Source organism: Rhea pennata, chromosome 1 (genome assembly GCF_028389875.1).
Source record: "Rhea pennata isolate bPtePen1 chromosome 1, bPtePen1.pri, whole genome shotgun sequence".
Classification (NCBI taxonomy): Eukaryota; Metazoa; Chordata; class Aves; order Rheiformes; family Rheidae; genus Rhea; species Rhea pennata.
In genome coordinates, this window is record NC_084663.1 from 68,466,104 (window position 1) to 68,491,291 (window position 25,188).

At 41.7% G+C, this 25,188-nt stretch overlaps 1 protein-coding gene across 2 annotated transcripts in view; it reads left to right on the forward strand.

The window, feature by feature from the left end:
• Positions 1-25,188, forward strand: part of CACNA1C (calcium voltage-gated channel subunit alpha1 C) — a 495,695-nt gene that overhangs the window by 441,400 nt on the left and 29,107 nt on the right. For both annotated transcript variants that reach the window (XM_062590597.1, XM_062590591.1), the window contains 3 exons: positions 15,070-15,102; positions 18,128-18,256; positions 21,902-21,967. In XM_062590597.1, the coding sequence (XP_062446581.1) occupies positions 15,070-15,102; positions 18,128-18,256; positions 21,902-21,967 (228 nt within the window). The remainder of the gene's footprint in view (positions 1-15,069; positions 15,103-18,127; positions 18,257-21,901; positions 21,968-25,188) is intronic.

Here is a 25,188-nt window from a genome sequence, read left to right on the forward strand (position 1 = left end):
GGAAGGGTCTGCATTTACTGTGCCAAGCCATGAGCCTGTCCTCTCAGATTCTCTTGGTGACTCTGAACAGGTTTGCATGTATGGTTACCTCTGTGTACATCAGCAGTGTCTGAGAGCGTGTGACAATGACTGAACAAAAACGACTGGTATCCGCCCACCTGTGCTAATCAGTGACCACAAAAATACCTGCATGTCTGAGTATGTCTGTGGATGCTGAAAGATATACAGAGGATGAGGTACACGAGACAGGTACAGAATACAATACACCAGTGTGACAGAGAGCCAAGAGGGGGTGCCTGGGGACAAGATGAAAACCATCAGGGAGGTAGGTAGGTAACTGGTGGTTTGTGCATTTATGTGAAATAATGGATGAAATTGCCTGCATAAGTTGCCTTCCAATTGCAGCAATACGCATTTTCTGAAGAGTGAGCATTTTCACTGGTCGGGGGATTGATGGAAATGTTTTTTTTTAAAATGGAAGAGGTGACAGGAGGAGAGAACAGGAAAGTACGATGTTGTGTGCTGATCTGATCCATGGTGACCTCTGGGAGACATAAGATCTAGGGCTTCAGGAAGTGATACCGATATGAAGAAAGTAAGAGTAAGTCACCTTGCTGTACACTTTCCCCTGGAAAATGTTAGCTGGGACCGTTGTGCCCAGGCCTGCTGGATAGTGGTTTAGCATTTGTCTGTCAGATATTTAGAAGGGCTGAGTACTTTCTGAAAAGGTTTCCAAGCTCTGATAGGGAGTTGGTAGAGGGTTGTAGCTTTGTTGATTGCTGAGTACTAGTGCAGTAAGGCCAGAGAGATATTGAAGCATTCAGATCCCAAGAATACTTGGAGACCTGTGCAGTGGTTTCTCCTTTAGGCTCCTTTTTTTTTTTTTTTTTTTTTTTTTTTTTTTTTTTTTTTTCCCCTAAGGTAAAGCAGCTCAGGCTTAGACCAGGTGCATGGAGCCTTTTCTTACAGTCATCCTGCTTTTGATGTCAAGAGGCTTCATGTCATTTCTCATAGGCTCCTGCTCCCATTCTCTAGAATATCTGACAGCATATACTTGTCCCCCGCTCACCCTTCTCCTGCACCCTTCCTTTCTAACCTACCCCTTCCTTTCTTCCTTTTCTCCCTTGCTTTCCTCTCCCATGTCTCCAGCCACACTAAACCTCACAAGTTCATTTTCACCCTCAATCAATGTGTTTGAAGGCAGAGAAACAGTGGCTTAAATTCTGCAGTCCTTCTTTAGGGAAAACTGCCCCAGAGCATTTCATGTGTGTAAGAACTGGAGCAGTTGGCCTCTATAATGCAGTCTTATACACACACACACCCCTGCAATGGGAGCAAGGATCAGTGGAAGGACGACACACATCTAGCCTGCACCTCAGTTGGGACTTGCATTCATCTCTGTTGCTGTGTCTGTCTGTATGCCTTTCTGTCTCTGTCTGTCTGGTTCTCTCTGCTTCCATGCCCTTTGCTGCTCAGATTTTGGCCATCAGCTGCCGCTGGATGCAAATCCTTGCAATTCCTAGAACTTGCAAGTTCATTTGTCCAAACTTTCTGGAAGAGGCAGAAATCATCTCTCCTCCCTCCGTCTTTCTCCCTCCCCCCTCGCTTCCTCAAATGCCATCTGGGTAGCGGAGGCCTCCAAATTACGTAGCAAAGGGCTGGAGAAGCACAGTGGCTTCTTTTGACATCTTGTGTTGTCATACCCTTACTGCTGCCATCCTAAAAGTTGTATGTAGTCCTGAGCTATCCCTGTGCGTGTGTATACGTATGTATATATGACTTGTTTTCTCTTTGGAAACACTACTAATAAAATTCTTTGGGGGTGGGGGGTTGGATTTTTTTTGAATGTCTGATGGTGTTTTTATCTCTAGAGTAATCCAGGTAACCCACTGCTGAGGCCCCAGCTTCTGTACTTAGGAAGCCACGTTGAAGCATGGTTGTGAGCTGTTGGTGCAGCAAATGATAGTGCTCCATGGTTTATTTTGTGAACATTGGGAAAGCAGCCCTCAACTCTTCCCCAAACTATGCTTAGATCTATTTAAATTTGATGCCTGTCATGGTTAATCAACAATTCATGTGTGTGCTTTTCATGCTGTATTGATGAGAAGGACATATGCTAAGACTATTTGACCACAACCATGTTTGAACAGGGCTATTTTCATTTTTATTTACGTATTATTGGTCATGAAGATGGGGCCTCTTCTTTTTTTCTCTTTTGATTTAAAAAGTGTTGGTATTCTGAGTGCATTTCCAGAATGCATAATATGATTTACCCATTCAAAGGAATGTTTTTGATAACTACACAGCTTCTTTAGTAAGGAAATCTATGTGAAATGTGGACAAACAGGAAAAAAATGTATTTTTTGCAAAAAGGGAGCAGTGAATGCCAGTGACTCCTTTCCCAGTTTACCTGAGCGTGTGAGCTATTACTGATGACTAGTAATATTCGCAATGCACCATAAGAATAAAGTTTGTGGTCTGCATGGGGAAAAAAACATGGAAAGACTGTCTTTATTACACAGTTTTGAGGAAATGCCTCAGTGTTGCGATTTCCACAAAACTATGTGTTACACTTGGCTTCAGATATTATTCCAGATGCATGGAATAATCACAATGTATTTTAATGCAGGGGAGATTTAAGAGCAAGATAAAGATAAATTTGCCTTACTGAGTAAATCTAATCACAGACATGGTAGTTAATTAACACATGAGAAAAGGAAGATACAGCCTCCAGGAGAAAAAGACACTTATAACCTAAATATAAAAGCAGTAAAATGAAAGGTAAGAAGAATGAAGTTATATAGCTCTGTATCTATATGACCTGATGCAGAAACTTGCCTGGAATCCTTCAGAGTAAAAAATATTTAAAGCTCTCTTTAAAATGGTGGGACACATTGTCTCATTGACTGTACTGTGAACTGGATTGTGCTTTTAATTACCACAGGCTTTCCTGTGCCCAAAACCTCTGTGTGTTTTAAGGTTTTTAGGGCAGGAGTCCTGACTGCCTATTGAGCTATAAATTCTTGTTACAATAACAATACTAGCTAATAGTGGGAACACTAAGTACTACAGGCCTTGTCCTGTGTCTATTCAATGGTGAAATATGTGTATGGCATATATATTTAAGTACAAGGAGATCTTTAAAAAGTTACTTTTAGGTTTTCTGATCAATATTTAACTTGTCTTTTTTTGTCACATCACTTTAAAAAAATAAGTTACAATTCTCAGGCACCAACGTTTGAGAAATAATACAGTTATATTTCATTTTTATTTTAATGTCAACATGTTTTTCCTCAAAGCTAGTTAAAATCTTCAAAATAAAAAACATTAAAACTAACCCAAGCTAGTTACATTTTCCATTGGTTTGCTAGCCAGGATAAATCATTCCTTTTGCATAGCAAAAACTTCTTTTAACTTCCCTGAACTGTAATAGAGATTGTATCTTTTTATGAATCCGTAGAAAATCTGTGACTCTGATTCCTTGGATGCTCTCTTAATGTAAGCATTAATTAACGATAGCTCCCCAAGCACCATAAAGTTAGATGTTCAAAAAGGTGCTCAGCTGATTTCAAAGGTGCTCAGCTAGTTATGTCATTCAACTCCATTCCCTGAAGCAATGAAAAATATTTTCTGGCATTTAATTCTCCTTTTTGTAGGACTTACTTTGCTTAGAATGTTCAAGGAATTTTCCAGTGTCACTGTTCCACACATACTGATTGCAGTAGTAGAGGGTACACAATCCCCTGTACTTCGCTAATTCAGTTTTGCTGTAAAAAGCTTCTGTTTTTCATCCAAATTGCAACAGCTTTTAACCTCAGTCCTCTAAAACCCCATGTGTGCACCGTACCTTACTATTATGCATAGCTAGAGATCTGCTAACTGGCTACAAACTGTACTGTCAGTTACAATGAACGCAATAAAGGTGATGGAAAAGAAGAAAGTGAAAGACATGCACAAGTATTTTACTTGTTTTTCTCTTTAATTTTCTCTTTTCCTCCATCAGCTTATCTCTAGTTACTTTCCCCAAATTTTGCTGAAATCTTGTGCAGTAGAGCTCATATTTCGCAGGCTTTCAAGGAGGACTGGCAATAGTTTTCAGCAAGGCAATGGCTAGCTCCCCTCTACCTACTCTATCAGTGATTTATCAATTCTTTCTTCAGTTAAGATATTGTCAGCCAAGGGAAAAGTCTTTTTCCCGCCTTATGAAGGTTTTAGTACCAGGCACTAAGCAGCAAAAATTCAGCATGGTGATGGGTACCATTCTGCCAACCCAAATGCACAGACTAAAAGGAACTCCAAAGATTCCCATTAGATAAAGCCTTGTTTATGTTTTTGCTGCTAGGAAAGAGAATGTGGTCTCCCAGCCAGGTGTATAATCAAAGGTAAACAAATAGTAACTAGTTTTACCCTTTCTAATATAGGCAATAAAGCATATTCTTTTAGCACTCTCAGCTCCCACCCCAACCCAGCCTCATATTTACTAACAAGGCAAACGTATTTTTTTTTTCTCACTAGACAATTGCTTTTAAAATTGCTGTGCTCTTACCTTTCATGACTGGTCTGTTCCTCATGGGATTGTTGAGCACAAAATGCCAACAAAATGAATTCTGTTCCATGTATCTCCTTAGACATCTGCTAAATCCAAGCCGTTCCCAGCTCAATCCGGATGATTTGGCTGTAGAAACTGGATTGCTTCTGATTGTCAGAAGATTGATAGCCAAAAATGTGGGTCTGGCTAGACACTGTTAGTAAAATTGACTACAGCACAGAGCAGTGGGATACCCCAGCTGGTCACGTTGTCTGGTCTTTGTCTCAATACCCACTTTTAAACTGGGAGATAGCAGTCAGCAGTGCTGTCTGCTAAGCCTTGTCTGAGTGACTGGGAAAAAAGTGACATCTTTTCCTAAGTTGAACTGACATGAAGGCAAAAATGCCTCAGCTATTAGGAAACACTTGTTAATGGGAAAGCACTAAAACAAATTGATATTTAGAGCTAGGAATTTTGAGCTGTACTTGAATATACTGAATTGCCTGTACTTGAATATACTGAATTACATGCAGCAAGTATTCTATTTCATCCAAACCATCCAACTTCTTTCTTTTTTTTTACTAAAGAAAACATCAAATCAGTAATCATTTATTCTTGGAAAGAGGTCTGTTGAGTATTTTGAGTATATTGACTGACAGCTATTTCACCTGTATCCCAAGTCCTTTGCAATACACAATCCTGTTGCATTTGAAAAAAGGTGGGTTCGGCTTTTTTCTGATTTGAGTGGGATGAGCAGTTTCTTCCAGCACCTTTGTCAAAGCATAGTACAGCTCACTCTTCTTCACCCTGCCCCAGAGCCTTTGGGCTGGCCAGAGGAAGGATCTTGATGACACGGCAGAATCTTTGAACTGCCTTCATCTCTGGAAAAAACCTGCTCATGGTCTACTCTCCGTCTGGCTCCATTAATGCCCAGAAGAGCTACCATACTGAGAAGTGAGTATCTTTTTGCAAATGATAGGCCTGCTTCTGGCCTTAACTCTGGCAGTGTAATTCCCCATCGATTATGCAGGTGCTGCAAAGATGCTACTGAAGGGTCCTTGTGGATTCATATACTCCTGCCAACCACATTTCAGTAAACCCTGCTGAGCTGCCCAGTAAAGCTCTTCATAGATGAAGTCTTTCAAGGTCCAAAGTTCCCTGGCCTCCTTTTGGTTCTATACAAGTGAGGCTCCCCAGAGCAACTACTGACACCGATGGCATCAAGGCATCAAGGTTCAATCTGTTCTTCATTCTTCTTCCTTCTTCTCTTCCTACACTTTGCAATCCTATCAGCCAATTAACAAATAGCTGTGGAAGAAATTACTCAAATGCTCAAGGCACCACTGACAAAGCACAGCCATGATAGAATAACATGCTTCCAGGACTTTGCTTAGTTCCTCAAATCATTAGTCTTCATGGAATATGAAGCCAGCTGATTTCACTCACCCCCTCAGTACAAGAGAGACATGGAGCTACTGGAGAGAGTCCAGCGTAGGGCTACAAAGGTGATCAGAGGGCTGGAGCATCTGCCCTCTGAGGAATGGCTGCGAGAGCTGGGCCTCTTCAGCCTGGGGAAGAGAAGACTGAGGGGGGATCTTATCAATGTGTATAAGTGCCTGGAGGGAGGGGTGTCAAGGGGACGGGGACAAACTCTTTTCAGTTGTCCCGTGTGACAGGAGAAGAGGCAATGGGCAGAAACTGAAGCACAGGAAGTTCTGCCTGCACATGAGGAGGAATTTCTTCACTGTGAGAGTGACGGAGCACTGGACCAGGTTGCCCAGAGAGGCTGTGGAGTCTCCTTCTCTGGAGATCTTCAAGGCCCGCCTGGACGCAACCCCATCTAACATGCTGTAGGTGACCCTGCTGAGCAGAGAGGTTGGACTAGATGATCTCCGGAGGTCCCTTCCAACCTTCCCCATTCTGTGATTCTGTGATTCTAATGGAATATTGCAATGCATTGGAGACATGGAAAAGTCCCGCCTACCTATGGCTCAGGAAATTCAGCTTAGAGAACTCTGCTGCCATTACCCCTTCCAAGACAGGCCATGGGATGATATGAGGAATGGAGTGGATACTTCTTAGAAGCTACGCCTTATGCAGCACACAACAACATGTCTTTAAAGAAACCAAGACTGGTATGAAGGCTTTGAAGTCTTCTTTTTTACTTCAAGATAAAAATCACAGGCATCATCCTAATAAACAAGAACTTTAACAAGCCAAGTTATGTCAGATACTATTTTCTCTACATGCAGCCCACCAGAGCAACAGTGCTTTCACAGCACTACTACAGATAAGAAGTCAAGATGATAGATGTATTTAGATGTTTTGAATGTGATAAGACCTGAATATGAAAAGCTTTGTTGCCAGGAATGAGTCAAAGTCAGAACCAAGCTGTGCTCTGTTTGGAAAACCAGCTTCATAGATTTTCCTGCCTCCTGGGCAATTGAAAAAAAAACTAGCGGAGAGAAAGAAGAAATGATCAATGTAAGAGAGAAGATAAATCTTCCTAAAAAGTTAGAGAAACAGAAGACTCCTCTTTCCATCACAGTGCTAACTACACTGCTAGGTTTGGTATTTAAAAGCCATATTAATTCTACCATTGAAAAAAGAGTGAAACCCTTTGAACTACTTATAAACAACGAGGAGGCTATTAGGCATGGAGGATAATGAAGACCTGGGAACTCTTAAGACTTGCACTGTCTCCGCCTTGCTTAGTGGTCTACTCAGCTTCCTGGGTCATCCCCTTAATCTGTTCTGGGCTGGGACAACCTGATTACCTCCTTTGGGAACCCTTGTCCCCTGGATCAAGAACTGGTCAGGAAAAAAGGCAAATTAAATGCAAAATAGTCAGCACTGTCGCACATGGCTTCTGGCAGAGGTATTCAAATCAGCAAGATCTCTCCTCACCTCATACTCAAAATAGAAAACCCTTAATATGAACAGAAATTCTGCACGGAGCTGGCATTTCAACATTTATTTTCATGGTTTGGTTTATTTTCAGACCTTCCTATCCAGATGTGCTAAGGTTTTCTTTTGCTACCTGTCCCTCAAAAAATAAACAGTAACACAGAGGCAAGCCTGCACCTGGCCCTCTGAGTCAGACCACTCCTTGTACAGCGGAGATGAGCACTGCATCTCTGATAGCATTTAGTATCTACTTGTTTCTCAGGAACACCCGGGTTTCATTACCATAAAACTTGAAGTCATCATTTACCCAGAGCTAATGAGAAGAATTATTAAAACATCCTGAAAATTAAGAATAATTTGCATAGACATACTTTCCCAATTGTTCTACTTTTCCTCTGAAAGTCATGAAAAAAATACAGCTTTGAGCTATATAAAAAGTGACTCTCATTAACTGTCCAGTAATTGTCAATCTAAGGTAATTTGCATAACCGAATTAAAGCAATTGACTTCCCTTATATTTACCTTAAGCACATGGAATTATAAGATTACTATCTGAAAATTCATGGAGATATATATGTGAAATTAATTAATAAGCTATTCAAATTGGTATGATTTGCATATTTGAAGCTAATTAGAAAAGCAAGCTCTGGAATTTAAAAATCTTAGCATACATAGGAAATGAAGGGGAAAAAAAGTATGAGATTCATTTGCTGTAAAAGTTACTTTGACCTTTTTAACTGTATCCAAAATAGGTTTTTGTTGCGTATGGGTATGCTAATATTTCCCCAAGTATCTGAGCTCATGCGGAATCTATGTGAAAAAAAAAAATATATATTATATATATATACATATATATGTATATATATATTGCAACTGCATGAGCTGGCACTTATATTAATATATAATGACACACATTAATTAGTGCTGGCAGGATTGTAATGATAAACTTAATTACAGGTGTCAATTGTTCACACTTTTCCCTAATTCCCCATACTACACCAAATAATTATTTAGTTCCATAGTACAAGTGCTTTCTTCTGCAGAGCTGTCTGAAGATTAGCATGTTCCATTGAACCACAGGGAGAACAGCAATAGTCAGCATTTGCCTCAGTAAAGGCAGCATCATACACCTTGATTCCCTGTCTTGTGAAAGGAATGTCCCTTTCTAACAGACACTAAAAACAAACCTCAGTTTATGAAAATGATCCAGAAAAACTCTAGTGCTTCACACAAAATTGGAGCTGTGGGGAGGCTTGAATTTTTGTTCCACAAAGGCTCCCTGAAATTCTGAAAGATTTTCCTCCTTTAAAATAGAATAAAAATTAAAAATTGCAAAATTTCCAGTAAAAGATCATTCCAACAGAAATCGTTTGGGGAAAATCAAAACATTTGTCTTAGTAAACTAAAAACAATTCATTCTGGGAGTGATTTTTCGTAGGTATGTAACGTTTCTAACTGAAATGAAAGCTCAAGTTGAAATATGTTATTACAAACAGGACAAAATATGAGATTTCAATCTTACTAACATTTCAGAAACACTTTTTTTCCAAAATTGGCATGTTTCTACAGAACATTTCACTTTCAATGTTAGCATTCTTCCAATAGAAAATATTTTTATGGCAGAGAATATAATTCTGGCTAGTTTTATTCAAAATATGCCCAGAAATTCTCAAAGAACTGTACTCTTAATGGAAGAATGCAGAGATTTAGCACCTTGCCTGTTTGTTTTTTTTTTAATTTTAATAATTTGGTTTCACTGTAAGGTTGTAGTAATTGAGAATTATGCTTTTGGCAATCCAGTAGTGTTCCTGCACAGAGGAATACCAGATACTTTTTTGCCTGATCTTACAATAATTTCACAAACTTCAGTGGCAGGTGGATTATCTCTAGAGTACTTGTGATTAAAACCACATGCAGCAGTGGCAGAGAGATGACTCTAGAGGGGTTGTGGTAACTCCCTAGTGTAATGGCAGCAGCCAGGTTGATTTGAAGCCCTGACTTTTTCTAGCTCTCCACAAAAACTTCTGTTAGCCTCCAGAAGTCACTTCAGCCTTTTGACACTACAAATGCAACAGGAAGTCTAGTGTTTTTTCTCTTACCATGTCTTCATGACATTGATAAATTCTAAATCTCTCTCTGTCCTATACTCTGGTAAATTTTCATTCTTCTTGAAGCTCATATCCTTGGAGATCCCACTCCAGCTTGTGTGTGACCCACATGTGTAAAACAAAAATCTTCAGAATAGTGGTGGTGTTGGCTTACAGTTGCCCTATATGTGCTCTCTGCATCCAGTCAAGCTGTAAGTGGCCAAGCAGCTGATACAATCGTTGAGTTCTTTCTCACTCCCTGCAGCAACAAATTTAAATCACTGTTGCCTTCCAGGTGTCCCTTAATGAAACTGCTTTTAATTCCTCTCAAGATATTACCTATGTTGGTAAGACATGATCATTTCCCCAAAATGTCTCCTTCTATCCCTCTGATTCATTTTGTATCCAAGAAAGTTAGAGATGCAGTATGAGCAAAGTAGGCAGGACTCTTAGAGGACTTCTGTATACAAATAACTTTTGCTCAAAACAACCGACATCCTAGAATTGCAAATGAACAACACAGCACTGCAATCTGCTCAAGTGAACTCCACAATGCGGATTCTCAGGAACATCTTTCCTGCAAGGAGTATAAAATAGCACAAGATGAATATGTCACCCATAACCCATGTTATAAAGCTAACAGATCAATGGAGAAGTTTCCAACAAATACAGCATTTTCATCTGTAGCTTTTCATTTCCCAGGTGTCAACAACAATCAAACAACATTATTAGCAGACAGCCATCACGAATAACCAACTACTGCAAGTGGTCTTTGAAAAGCTTCTTCTACAAGCCATGTAGTTATTTGAGAAATACAATTAGAAATCATTTATCATGAACAGCAATGTAAGCATCTAACCATTTGTTCTCACGAGAAATACGTGAAGAAGCTCTCTCATATCACTGTGCCAAAGTCTCAGACACAGATTTCCTCCCATCTCAAGTCTAGGCTATTAGGCAAAATTAGAAGACTGTCATTGTAGGACTGCATTGACTGAGACAACTCTGACTAACAAAGACGACAGTAACTCTCTATATTCAGCTGCTTACAGATTCCCCAGATCAAACCATGCTCAAGTTCTCTGCAACTTTAAAATTAGATTCTGTCTCACAGGGTGCTTCAAAAAGGTTTCTCCCTACAAATAGAAGAAATCTTGATAGAAAGTTAAAAACTATCAGAAAGGAAGTTTTAATCCTCAAAGGTGGGGGAGAAAACTATGTGGACTTCATAGCACAGACTGAATCCACTGTAGGAACTGAACTCAACATATTACACTGTTTTCCGTGGTGTAAAAAGTCACTAGCATCTGCACTGATGGTAATGGGAATAGTACCTGCTGGTACTGACATCTCAATGGTAGTCAAGCTTCTGAAAGTATTGAAAAATACCTAGCAGTAGTTAAGGAACGTCTTTGAATGTATTAATTCAGTTTGTGCTGTACAAACCTAATTGAGCTCCACTTCAGACATTTTTTGGTGCTGTTTCTCTGGATGGCCCTTGTAGTTGTCAGTCAACCAGCCAAAAATCTCAGGGGACTCAAACCTCTCAACGTACTCCTCCATCTCCAGCATTCCACAAGGACTGTGTAGGACTCTTATCTCTCCTCAGGACTTTTCTACTGAAACTTTCATTTAAATCTGTTAATTCAGCTTATTATTTTCCTCCACATATTTATCTATCCAGAAGATATTCTAAGCCATGGATATTTCAAGGGACTTCAATTCTACGGGGACAGTACAAAGTCCTTTAGTCTTTATGCTTGTGTTTTAGCTTCTGTTGTTACAGCTCTGAGAAGCCAAGCTATCACCTATGAAGAATTTCAGAATGGATTATGTTAAGTCATCAGCATGCTATGATGTTGACTGTTACATATCGCCATTGAAACATTGAAATTGGTTTTCCTGGGGTGCAAATTTTATCCTCTCTTAGCTTACCAAGCATTCAGTGTTTGGAAAGCCCCTAAACATAATAATCCTCTTACCTCTGTGAACCATTATTTCCATGACTTTAATGTAAGATTAGATGCCAAGTTTAATATGTCAGTCAGGATGGCTATTCAGAAGACTCTGATGCTCCATGAATTCACCTGGATGTGGTATGTTCTTTGCTAACAGCCACCAGAAAGCCTTACTCCCACCTACACAGGGGGAGCTCTTCTTATTGATTACACAGACAACAGGATTACCAGGAAAACAGAACTATCAGTTACCTTATTTGATGTTGTAGCCACTGAGATTTTAAGCCTATCTTCTGCGACGCTCTCTTCTTTTCTAGAGTCATCCCCACTCAGGATCCTGAATTATTGATTGGCATAAGCCATGCCTTTCATTTTTGTATCTGCAGGGGCCATAAGGACATGCACAGGTTAGCAGCAGCTCAAGCAGTGTGACGATACAAAAGACTGGCATTTTGACACACACTTAGAACAACATTAAAATAAGGTACATGTGGGCAACAATATTATGAAGAGCTTTCCAGACATGCTTCAAAATTCCCTCAGCATTTTACCTACTGAATTTTTGTTCTGGCTTTCAGTACCTTTTTCTCTTCTTGACCTCTTCTGCTTCCTAACATCTCTGTTACCTCTTTAAATATGGTAATATCAAGAAAAAGAAAAAAAAATGGTCTAAGTAGTTCCCTTGCACTTGTCCATGTTGAGTGTTGAGTAGGCAGAAAGGCACTTGTCTCAGATACTTCTCTTCCCACTCTCAACCTGGAGGTCCTTTTTTATATTGTTCTTACATGTGCCTGGACTTGTTTGTGATCCAGTCACTTTGGGTCCCTTTTCTCTACAATTGAAGTTGCTCAGGGCATTATCTCTTGTTTGATCTATTACTGTTGTTGCCTTTTCTCATTCAATTATGTGGATGTTACTTGTGTACCAAGTGACAGGAACACAGTGGAATAGCTGAAGTTCCTTTGAAGGTTAGACCACAAACATTGGGAGAGATAGCTGTAAGTTTTAGAGAGTAAACCCTATGCCTTTTTCTCTTAAGTGGTGTTATTTCTCAAAAAGGCTTTTCAAATATATTATACAGATGAAGATTTGCTTTTGTACATTGTTCTGAGATTTGTAGAAAATAAATCCTGTCCAGTTTAGATGGGAATAAGACACTGGCTTTAATTCCAAGTACCTATCACCATGATTTCCTTTCCTATGAACTGACTTGACTATTATGTTCTTGGGTGCCCAGTGCCTGCCCTTGTACTAAAATTGGTGTAGCTGCATCGCTTGCAGGGTTAAAGGTTCTCAAAAAGCTAGCAGTCTTTCTCTCTACAGTATACTTAGGAATGGCCACTGCTGAAAGTCTTAACAAGTTCTCAGATATCTGTGCTCAGTCCATTTGGTGGCTGTTTGGCACTAGTGGAAAATGGTGGAATTTGGCTCCTCTCTCAAACCCTTGTGGAGGTAGTTCACCATCTCCCCCTTATATACCCATACTGTATGAGCACAAGCATATCAGGAGCATCAGTCTACTGTGCCAGAGTCTATACAAATATCACCTGCCAGCATTAACAGAAACTCTCCTATGCTGCTTTTGAGCTTTTGTTGTAGTTACTAATATAATTTACTTCATATTTGACCCCATCTTAAAACATAGGACAGTTAGGGGAATGAGAGAGGAGTCAGAGAACCTCTGTTTTCTTAGCAGTGCAGAAGATACTCAGAACGTGTGGTTCATAGTTTTTTAATACCTTGCCAACTCCTCAAAACTGAGCCTTCCATTTCAACAGTGCAGTCTTAACTCCTTATATAGTTGCATCTTTTATACAGAATTTTTTACTCTATTACACTACTATTTTCCTCACTTTCAGCTGAAATGTTAAGGATAACAAAATGACAATTAAGTTACAGTATTCCAGAGTAACTTACAACACTTCCTCAGACAGTCAGTCAGTCAGGACTGCACTGAGATGCACTCGCATTGCCACCAAGGAAGGATGCAGAATCCTGAAAGGTGCTGAAAATTTTCTGGGTACCTTCAGTCAAATCGCAGGTGCTTTGTACCTTCTTCCAGGAATGCAGCAACTAGCAGGTTGAGGCTTTCTCCTATTATTAGAAAAAGATGATTTGCCAAGCTGATAGAAGGTGGAAGGGGTGGAACAGGGAAAGTCACTATTGGAAAGGAGAGGTTTGCCCAGTAACATGAAATCAAAATTTACACCTGATCGGTAAGAAATATCTCTGTGGGCACCGCTTCCTTATTTGATATTCAAGCCATATTTTGCCTGTATGTAAACTGAAAACATGAGACAAAACATGTGAAAGAGGAGTAAAAAAGCAATGAGCACTGACAATGTCAAACCAATCAGTTAACCCAAAACAATAATATATGATTAGGTGTAGCTTGGGTGGTGGTTTTATTTCATTTGTATGTGTCACCAAATAAACCTGGCATCCAAAATACAGTTTTTATTGAGGTAATGGCAAAATACAATGCCAGTTTTGTTAGTGCAGTGTGCTTGGAGAGCAGGAACGCACTGCAGGAGTCCTGCATTGCACTAGAAGGGAATTCTACCACTGGAAAAGGAAATGTAAAGGAAATGTATTAAGTTCAGCTTTGTGAAGGTAGTCACAGGAAGTAGTGTCAGACAGAGTATATGGCATGTAATAGAGGTTAGGCCTAGAGGATTATGCTGCCATTTAACTGAAGGGCTCCCAGAGAAGTTGTTTTTATTTATTTTTAATTATGCTTCTTCTGCCTAATGGTATTTCTTGCCTTAGTTTTTTTTTTTTTTTTTTTTTTTTTTTTTGAATTGACCTCAGTATTGGAAGAAGCCCCCCAGAAGTTAATTAATGGCTAAGGCCACAGTGTTTGCAGCAATTCAGTTGTTCCCAGAATGGCTGGAACTCAGCTCAGCTTGGCCTCAGTGGACATATCCAATAGGTCCCTGGGGCTTTACTGGGACCTTGGTGAAATCAGAGAAAGCTAAACAACAACTTTACCAACCCACTTTCCTCAGCTGGCAGTGTCTTCTGTAGGGTTGCCAAGAGCATGATTCCACTATCCCAACTCATTGTTTTATTAACAGCAATGTAATCACTGAGAAATACCTGTAAGGGAATGGAGCTATATAAATAGAAAGTGTTACTTTAGCATTGGGCTATTAAGGGTTTACAATCAGGTTGATGCACTGGAAGCTGGCTGTTCCCTATGCAGACATGGCCTGGATCTGAGCTGGGGAGGTAATTCAGCCCCTGTATTGAACTTGACAGTAGAGATACCAGGAACATCTTAACAGTATCAGTACTTCCACTACCTGGGTTCCAGGATGTCTAACATTGATACTGGGTCAAATTCGCACATGGTATTAGTGGGTACAGCTCACATCAAATTCAATAGGAGTTGTTCCTACTTCTGCCATGGCCAACTTTTTGATCCTGTGTGTCCCAGGGAATGAGCTCAGCCTCTTGTGCATTTCTTTCACACTGCCATTTGCCCTCTTCTGCCATTTTGATGCTCCTGTGTTAGCCAGGACCTAGTTTACTAGGCCTCTTGATTGGAGACTTATTACAGCTTATTTCTGTCTGCCTTTCTTTAAAGCCAGCTGAACATACCCAATGCTCTTCCTCTATGGTAAGACCAAAAATACAGACCACCCTCCCAGCTTCTGTGACACTTTTTCTAACACACTCCTTTATTCTCTTCCCCCCTGATCACAAGTTCTCTCTCCAAGCCCAGCCTAGTTATTTGTGCATGAAGCTGCCGTGTTGTGTATTGGTGTGAGTCTGGTGTTCACGTGAGCTGTGAATATGCTGCACATGTGTATTTCTTGTGCATCCTGAGCTTTCCTTTGGTCAAGTTAACTGTTGTTCTGCCTTCTAATGAATCACCAAGAGAGAACGAGAACTGATAAGATTTCTTGTTATCAACACACTGTCAGGATCAATGTGACACTGAATGGATTTGCAATGTGACTTCATGTCCAAGCTTACAGACTACAAATGACTAGGACTCGGCAGCTCCTCTTTGATGAGGTGATGTCACTGTAACTTTAGGGTTCATACTTTGCACACCTAAGAATAAGCTGTGCAATGGTGCACACAAACAATGCTGTCTTGATGTGCAAGGCAGTTCCCACACTACCCTAACAGAGTTGCAGTAAGTCCAATCTTTGATTGCCGTTTTGGATAAGATCTCTCCTCTGGCAAAGATATGTCATCAAAAGGCTGGATGAAAGCAAGGAGGAAGTAAGCAAAGTCACTCAGACACTGGCTAATCTGTAGCCATCCAGTCCTAAAACAAAACATAATCTCCCTCAGGCCTGCTCCCTCAGGCCAGCATCAGATCTGCTAAGTGGTTTGATGCCAGTTAGTTGCGGGGAATTGAAGGAATTTGTTCTGCTTTGTCCACTGCTCACATTTTGTCTCATCCAGGAAAGAAGGGCTAATTTTCTGTTTACAGTTCCTGCCTCCTCTCAGCAAGGAAAGCGGAGGCATTGCTAAAACCCCTTTCCATACCAGTATCCCAGCTCATTGCCAGCCAAAGAGCCAAGCCCATGAGAGCATTGACAGTTAAAGTAAGTGAACCCTTTTTTCTTAGGCACAATTCCAGCAAGACTGCGATCCACATATTTTTTAAATTTGGATCTCAACTCTCTTGAGTGGTATTGGATTTTAGGAAGGATTGACAGAGATGTGTGACATTATAGTCAGCCCACTAGAACTGTAGTTCTGAGGGTATTGAATGCCATGATAATTTGGTTGCTCAGAGGCCAGATTCTCTCCTTTACCTTCAGAGCAACTCCCTCCCATTAACTGAAGCCCCCAGGCTGTGGTCCCAAGTTGGAAAAAGAGGATGATGTTAGATTTAGGGAGCACTCAGGCTGTCCCTTGGCAAAGCCTGTACCCCTAGTCTTCCCTTCCTCATTACTGCATGGGCAGCTAGCATCAACCTTTGCTGCCTAGCATCAACCTTTGCTGCATATAGCAGGAAGATACCCAACATACCCACTAAAGATTCACATAGATAGTCAAACCGCAGCTCTAGTACAGTCCTGAAGTGTTAAATGTACTGCTGTATTTTCTGTGAGAGTCAAGCTCACTTGTGCACAGAACAGCAGCAAACAGCTACACCCACTGTGCAACACTGCTGCTGCCTGACAGGCGGCAGGGCAGAGACCCAGCTGGGGACCCAGCAAAGCTGAGCATGAATCTGCACAGCACAGGCTGGAAATAGGAGCAAGCACACAGCACAGGTACATATTCTTATCTGCACATGCTGACTTTTAATCACAGAAATATGCAACCAGGCAGTTTCTATGCCTTGGGTTTTATAAGAAGTAGAAATGCAAGCACATGCTGTTTTTGTTGCCCTCTGACAGGAAATCCAAAGGGTCTGTTCTCTCTTGGTTTACACAGTGGTGAGTCGTTAACAGCAGGGGTGATCTGCACTGTTTCTTCATCCTAAACGTTGCTCTTTGGGGGCTTAAACTCTGGACTTTGCAGTGCGGGTGGGGATAGAAATGGGGGTTCTGTGCACTTTGCTCCAGGAGCAGGTCAACTAGCAAGGTAACAGTGTTACCTCCCCGTATGGCAGAAGATTACATTCCCACAGTGCTTCTAGTGCTCCACAGACTTCACACAATATTTTAGGGAGTTAATGACCTGGGAATCACATTGCATTTTCTGAGCCTTGCATCCCCTCGAGCAAGATAACAGGTTCCTCACAGAGGCCCAGGTAAGCCTGCTGACATCTCAGCATTCAGGAAACTGTTGCCTTCACATGTGTGAAGTCTGAGGAATGTCAAAGCTGGTTACAGGCCGAGGGGAAAATGCTTAGGGACTAAGCAGATGCTGTGAGAAAAGCACAGCCCCCCCCCAAAAAAAAAGACTATTTAAAAATACCATGCTGAACAGTAGCAATGAAGCCAAAATAATTAAAAAAAAAAAAAAAAAAAAAAAAAAAAAAAAAAAAGCAGTGCACAGACTGTGGGAAATACAAAGGGGTCATGAGAAATGTGAAAGTCCCAAATGCAGAGCAGTGGGAGCTAGCAACCAGAGCTCAGCACCCAGAGGCTCAGCCACAGCAGCACAGCAGCAGCAGGGCTCTCAGAGATACAAGAAACGCTAGCAGCTGAGCTGAGGGCAACAAATGCCGTGCCCATGCAGGACTTTGCACACCAAAGCAGAGTTGGGACCTGTTCCTATTTCCCAGCAGAGCCAGCTACACATCTGATGTGCAGCACCAGACTCACTAGAGCTGCTGACTGAGGTTCCTGATGTGGTAGCTTCAAATACAGGTTCAAAGAGAAAGTATCTTTCTCCTCCAGTACAGTATCAAAGGAGAATGGCATCTCACCAATTTAATGATGGGGGGAAGTAGAGCGTAAACAATCTCTGATCACCAGAAGTTCAGGTGTTTTCAGTGGAGATGCTGATGGTCTTGAAAGCCGCCGTAGAATAGCATCACTACCATGGGAGAGAAAGCAGGCCAGGCCAGCATCCGTCCGTCCCTGAGGTGGTGGGGCAGCACAACACCCAGGAGCATGCCCAGGACGAGGAACAGTGCAGTGAGCTCTTGGCATAGTGTTCTCTGTGACCCAGGGTCTTTGTTCCTCTCGTGCTGTTGTAACTCCTGCCTCTGTGCCAATGGCTTCCAGAACGCAGAGGAAAACTCTCGCATCTCAATCACCTTCTTCCGACTCTTCCGTGTGATGCGTCTTGTGAAGCTCCTGAGCCGAGGGGAGGGCATCCGGACTCTGCTTTGGACCTTCATCAAGTCCTTCCAGGTATTCCTTTACTTATCTCTGAGTATATGTAGAATACCTAATTCTTTTTCCTCTTCATTGCCCCTCAAAGAGGGATTTCCCATAAGTGGAAGTGCCTGAGTACAAAGGATGCTCATCAGTCCTGTGCGTAGAAGCGACATATGGCATGAATGAGACTCAAGTAAACGGGGCTTATGGTGGATCACTGCATGGGTATGAGTTTCATCTTAAAGTATGAGTAAGTGCCTGAGACCTTTCTGAACAGTTTTGATAGTTCAGTTCAGCTCAATTACAGTCTGTAACCCCATCAACTGTTTTTTCCATTGTAGTTGTATTTTATATCTGTTATTGTAGGTGAAATTTACATCTGAGGGGAAGACTTGGGTCTCAAATAAATTTCTCTTAAGCCTTGTTTTGAGGATTTCCAGTGAATATTAGAGGTGTGTTGCCCCTGTGCTTCATTCAGAAGAATTTCATCTTTTCTGCCCAACACCTTTGGCCTTGGTAACAATGCCAAGCTATTAAATTACTGCTTCTTTTGCCCTGGAGGCAGCTGAATTTTGGTGGTAGGTAAAGTATCAGAGCAGATAGGGGAAGGGGAAGGAGACCAGACTGGATAAGAATTACCACCTCTGTGGGGGAAAAAAAAGCAAGAGATATCTGCTTGCTACAAATATTGCTTTCAAACCATCCAGTAGTGGCACAATGTATAGAAAAATGGTAGTGAGAAATGAAGCATGGCATGTTTCTGCATTTTACAAATATTTGACCTGGACTTACTGGGCCAGCACAGCCTAGATGAGGCAGTGTCAGAGAAAATACAGTACGGTGATACAAATGGTGATCTAAACATATGAAAAGATGCAGGATGAGCCACTAGACAAAAGCATAAAAGACTAACTTGCCAAACACAGAAGTCATAAAACAGAAGTCATAAAACACAAAACATTCCTCAATTCAGGCTTTAAATGGTTGATAGCATTTTTACTGAATCAAATGGTAACAGAACTGATCTGAACTTTAAAACTTAAACTTCACCAGCCACAACACAAACTGGCACCAAAGCCTGCTGTGCTTTAGATCACCATGACTTCTGTCTCTGTCAGTGGGAGTAGCACATGTTTACACCAGGGATCAAATTTGGACTCTTTCCAGTGCAGCTCTCAGGTCTTCTTGGTAGCCATACGACTGGGCTGATGTAAAGGACTTTCATTTTTCCCACTCCTTGACTACCAAAGCAGTAAGGATGTAGTATTGCACGGTAGTTTTCTGACACATCTGTACCATGTGCAACTTTTTCCATTGCTTATATGGTTGCTAACTTTCAGGTAGTTATTTGAGCAGCTCCAGTGGAACTGCTTTGGCAGAGTGTGTAGGAATGAGGTGCACTTGGCAAAGCTCAGTCATCCCTGATGTAGGGGCAGAGTCACACTTCCTAGCGCCTTCATCCCCTCCCCTTGCCCCTGGCTCCTCCAGTCGCTTGAGCAACAACAGCTCTCTTTAATCCTGAGCTCCACTTGTCCCAGTTCTTGGCTGGAGAGGACGTGGTGGATGGGAAGGAGTGTGCTTCCCTCCAGTGACCTTCAGACCTCTTTGATTGGAGAATTGGTCTCTCTTAGGCAGGGCTAAAGGGTGATGGGAGAAAGTGCCAAGGGATGTATCTTCCACAAAGGAGAGGGGGAAAAAAAGCACTGCAAGCAAGTGCCTTTTCCCTTGAAAGCCTTTAGCTGTTTATAACACGGTGTTCTCTGCTGAAGGCTCCTCCTCTTGCAATTGCTTCTAGGTTGCTTTCATAGCTAAGAATAGCCACAGTGCAGAACTCTTAACTCAGCCACTCCCACTGTCAAAATCTAGGATCTCTGTGGACTTTTTTGTCTGGCACACGCTTTTCTCTGTGTCCCCACATGCTTCTAGGAAGTGTATTTCTTCTTACAGGACAGCTTAATAAGCAATGAACTTGTGCAGGAGTTCAGATCTCATTGCAACTACCAAGTGTCCTGTGCATGATGTGCAATCCATACGACTTGAGGCACTGATCAGAGGAGTGTGTGGTGGGAAAAATGCTCAGCGGGGTTTCCGCCTGAAGAGTTGGCGACAGAGACCAGACTGGCGAGTGGGAGGAGTAGGAAGTGAGAGGGGTGCTTAGAGCAAGGCTAGGCCGTGGGAATGAAAAGAACAAGTAAAACCAGAGAAAGACAGAGCTGGAGGAGGACAAAGTTAGAAGAGTGGAGTATGGGACATGGTGAGCTGAAGGGAGCATGAGGAATAAGAAGTAGAGATGAGTAAGGTGCATCAGGAGAGAGGAGTGGGCTGAGCAGAAAAAAAGTGGAAGGAAAGTAGAGAGCCAGGAGGGATGACAGTTTTCCAATGCCTGTGTGAAAGCTGGACAAACTCTGAGGTTTATGACCTTTATGTTCTGTCTGGATGCTATCCCGGGAAATCTTCTGAGGTCCTGTGTGACTGAAGTCCAGAACGGATTGTCACAAAATGCATGCAGCCAAACTCTAAGCTGGTTTATATCCATGGACATTGTGGGATAACCATACAGATTTGTCTGGCCATAAAACACAGAGGAATCTCTCAGTCTTAAGATGATGGTTGCAGGCATTGTTTAAAAGTTTAAATTTGGGGCATTTTAATATTCAGATTTCTTTGAGACGATTTCTGCAGGTCTTAATCAAATTCAGATGGTGGTCAGTGAAAATTATTCCCGAATTCTTCCCGTGGGATTTTACCCTATTGAAATTTAACATAAACTTGGAATGTGTAAATAATCTCAGATAAAAACAAAATTTAATATTGTGGGCATTTGATACTTCATGAAGCAGGGTGTCCAAAATCCAGACCATGGAGAGTGCTCACATTTTCAGGATGAATTACCATGCATATCCATGCATTACCTCTGAAGTAAGGTCTGAAAATCTGTGGTCAGAGCACAGAGTAGAAAGTTGCTTCTGGAAAGCCCAAGCTTGTGAGATCCACAGTTGTGCCCTTCATTCCTGCTAGTGGTGGAGGAAGCTGATAGCACTCAACATTTTGTTGATTGCACTGGCCTCTTCCTTACAAGCCAGCACTGCATATCAGGGCTCTGCATTTACTCTTCAGCAGCTGATCACAGACACCTAGTGCATTGTAGGCACCATTACAAGCATCTAATGCTGAACAGGGACTGAAGCTGGTGCTGCTGCAAGTACTTAGGATGGTACCAGCCATTGAACTTGGATCTTAACAGCTGTCGCATTTTTCATTCCACCAGACTGGATCCAGAAAAAATCACAGGCAAGTCATTGCCGTTAGTCACAGAGTAATACCTATTACAACAGTTTTCTGTTGTTGATAAAGAGCTGTGGATACTGCCTGTGCCATCACTTTCCCTGTTCTGTCATGGACAGGATTGATTTGAAGGAGGCAGAGCCACACCACCACAAGTGCGAACAGAGTCAGATCCTTTCTGGGCTGGGTGGCAGCAGGGTGGTGGCAGAGAGGGTAAGCAAATGTGGGCCTGTAGAGGCACCTAGCGGCCACCTGGCTAAATTACAAACTCCAAGTTTTGGGGCTGCCTCAACCCACATTGCCAAAGCCAGGAGCATATGCTCCAGTGTGGCAAGTTCAGAGGAGACACAGTGCTCTTTCTCTTTCTTTTTTTTTTCTTTTTTTCATTTCTAGGCTCTCCCCTATGTGGCTCTTTTAATAGTGATGTTGTTCTTCATCTATGCTGTGATTGGGATGCAGGTAAGTGATACTAAGGAGCTCAACTGTTTCTAACAGGGGAAGTCACCAGATCAATGTATGGTGGTAAGGACTTCCTATAATGTTTTCTCCCACTAATGTAACAAGGTGACTTATCTTGACTGGCAACATGTCTGCGTATGGGCTTCAAACAGGAACGCAATATACACCAGCAAAACCAAATTGAATCCCATTTAACAGCAGAACATAATAACATAATAAAAGCAACATGCCAGCCCTCCACACTCCCAAAGGAATGCACAGCAGCTGTAGCAAAGGTGATTTACTGGCTTGCTCATTGGCTCAAAGTAGTTGGTTTAGTGGGCTCATGGCCATGCCATATTGAACAAACCTAATTTTTCTCTTACATCACTTTTGCACTGGTGTAATTCCAGTGAGTTATAAAGAGCAGCTTTTGATTTACACTCATGAAAGCAAATATGGGATCAGACTTAGTGTACCAATTCTCTATGTTTGTGCCAGTTCTTCAGAAAGCTGCATCAATACAATGTCCTATTGAGTTGGCAAAAATGAACTTGGAAGCAGCCTGAGCATTCACCTGTGCAAGGAACTGATGTCGCGTATGGACCATTAAAGAAAGCACGTGATGTAGGCACAGTTTGTGACAGTTCCAGCCTCATTTACTGTGCTGCCTTTCAAACTACACTTCACTTTCCACTTCCATATTAATCAAAGATATCAGAGAAGTCAGCCATCTGGGACCAGAGACCAAAGTATAGAAAGGCATGTCATAATTACTTCCAGAGGTCGTTAAATATGACAGGCTTCTTGGTTTTACAATGCAGACAGAATTTTTAACAATGTTCATTTGACCTCTGTGACCATTTTTTTGTTTCCTGTTACTAAAATCAGATCTTTTTACAGACTGCTGTTTACTCTTCCTCAGTTTGAAAAATAAAGCTAATCATTTCTTGAATTATCATAGATATGGGGCCATATCATTTGGCCCCAGTAGCTGCAGCTGTCATTTAATCTACCAGACTCACACTTTAAACTTGCTGGTTTTGCTTTAATACCTAACTAGCTCAGGTAGCCAAGATCTTGACAGGATTACCTATGCCATATAGAAAATCACTTGAGAGTATTACGTAGGTGTTATGTAGCTAAAGAAAGCATTAAAGATGGCTTCCAAGCACCTACCTAGCTTCAGTTTCTAATGATCCTATCACTACCAAGGCTAGATGTATGATTCTGTAATTCTATTCCATGTTCTGTGAACTAGTTCTCAGTTGACTATTTAATCCTGGATTTAGATTCAAACCTCTGTTTTAACCATTTCAGCAGCCTGAAGGTCATCTAGCTCTCAATCATGTTGAAGCAGATTACATACTAGTTTATTAGATCACTTTCTACCATCTTTTCATTGACAAAAACAGGAGTTCTTAATCTTCTCTCATTTCTTAGAGTCTGCAGACCTGTCCTCATCACTTTTTGTCCTCATGACATTTCAGATATTTAGTGTGCTGCTCTCTTGAACATACTAACACATGAAGTTCCCTCACACATAGGGACACGTAGGAAAGAAGATCCTTCTCTGCTCTTTTAAGCAGCACCCTTAAATGCCTAGATGTACCAGATCTGATGTCAGCATACAAATTTTGCATGTAAAGGAGACCTACCACTTTATCTCAGCTGCTCCCCTGGCATGGAACATAATAACATTCAAGCCTTGCTACCTAGTGTGCCCAAGTGCAAAAATAAAAACTGATGTTGATGGATAAGAGGCACAGGTCGAAGAGGCCAAGAGACAGGAATCTCTGCCTGCAGCTCTTTATGGCTGGCTAACATGAAACACCCCTATTAGCTGTTGCCAGTGCATCATGTGTGAGGGAAGCCACAGGGTCAAAAGGACAATCACAGACTTCCAGCATGGGGAGTTTCCTTGCCTACGCTTGCCTGAAATGAAAAACATGGGCTGCCTCAGCTCAAGCTTCCTCTGAGCATTTAAACTGTCTTCCTGATCCTCCTCAATGCAGCTGGAGCTGTCACTGCTATCCAAAGAGGGGCTGGGAAAGGCCCATACATCCAAGAACAACCCCTGCAGAAAGTTTTCCATGTACAGACACTCCCTCCTGTCCCTGTGCTTCACTCCATGTTGCTATTTGTCTTGGGGTGCTAATTACTGGTGACATTTGCTTGAAAGGAAGGTCGGTGTTTTCTCAGAGCTGCTGTGTTTCTGATGCTCATTTTGGCTATGAGATTACAGCTCCCAGTCCTTGAGATCTCTGTCAGATTGCTATCGATGGGAAATAAATAGTCCTGACTACTATTGTCCTGATTATGTTGTGCAGAGACTTTTCTGCTAGGGAAGGCTTATTAAGTTCTTAGTCTCAATGCCCATAAATACAAAAGACTTTGTTAAAGTCTCCTGAAACTCTCCTGCTCTGGAGACTTTACATCTCAGAGCACGTTCCCAAAAGGTGTGCCCATCATTGTAGGCTTTGTCTAGTGACTAGGTGAACTGTACTTGGTGCAGCAATGGTTGGCTGGACACAGAAGGAAGTTGTAAGCCATCTTTATGGATTTCTGTAAGCCATTTCTATGGATTTAGGGAAAGGGCTGTTAGATTCTAAGTTAAAATTCGGAATAGTCAAGGGATGGGGCACAGATAATCCCGAGTAAAAAGTAAAAATCCCAAGTGAAAACCCCAAGCTGAAATAGCTTTGTTCTGAGAAATGCCTTGATGCACAACTGCTGAAAAGAAATAATTTGAATTTGTCTTATACAGTGCCTTAAGCTGTTACCATCTCTTTGTACCGAAGACCAAATTCACTGCAGCCCCATAATTCTTGAGTTGCCTTCTCTGCAAAAGCATTGCCTCTTCAGAGCACCTCAAAACAACACACAAGCCACCAGCCTTCATCAGTTCCACAGGGCAGACCCACTGCTTTCAGTGGCACTGTGAGGCCTTTAAGACAGATCTTCTCCTTCATATGCCTCTCTTCTTTACATCACTAACCTTTGTCCCTGATTTCATCTGTTTTGTTATTTTCTTGAATTGCTCCATTCGCTTTTCCTCTGGGCAAATCTAGTCATCATCTTTGCACTGCTGCATTCTTGGGGGCTCTAAAACACCTCCTGGTGACAAACACAGTTCCTAGAGGTGCAGGCGGTTGGATAATCTCCAGATCCAAGGCAATGTACTTTACATTGTTTTTGGAAGATGCAGGGCATCCTAAAGCATTGGAAGCTCAAGGTTTTGC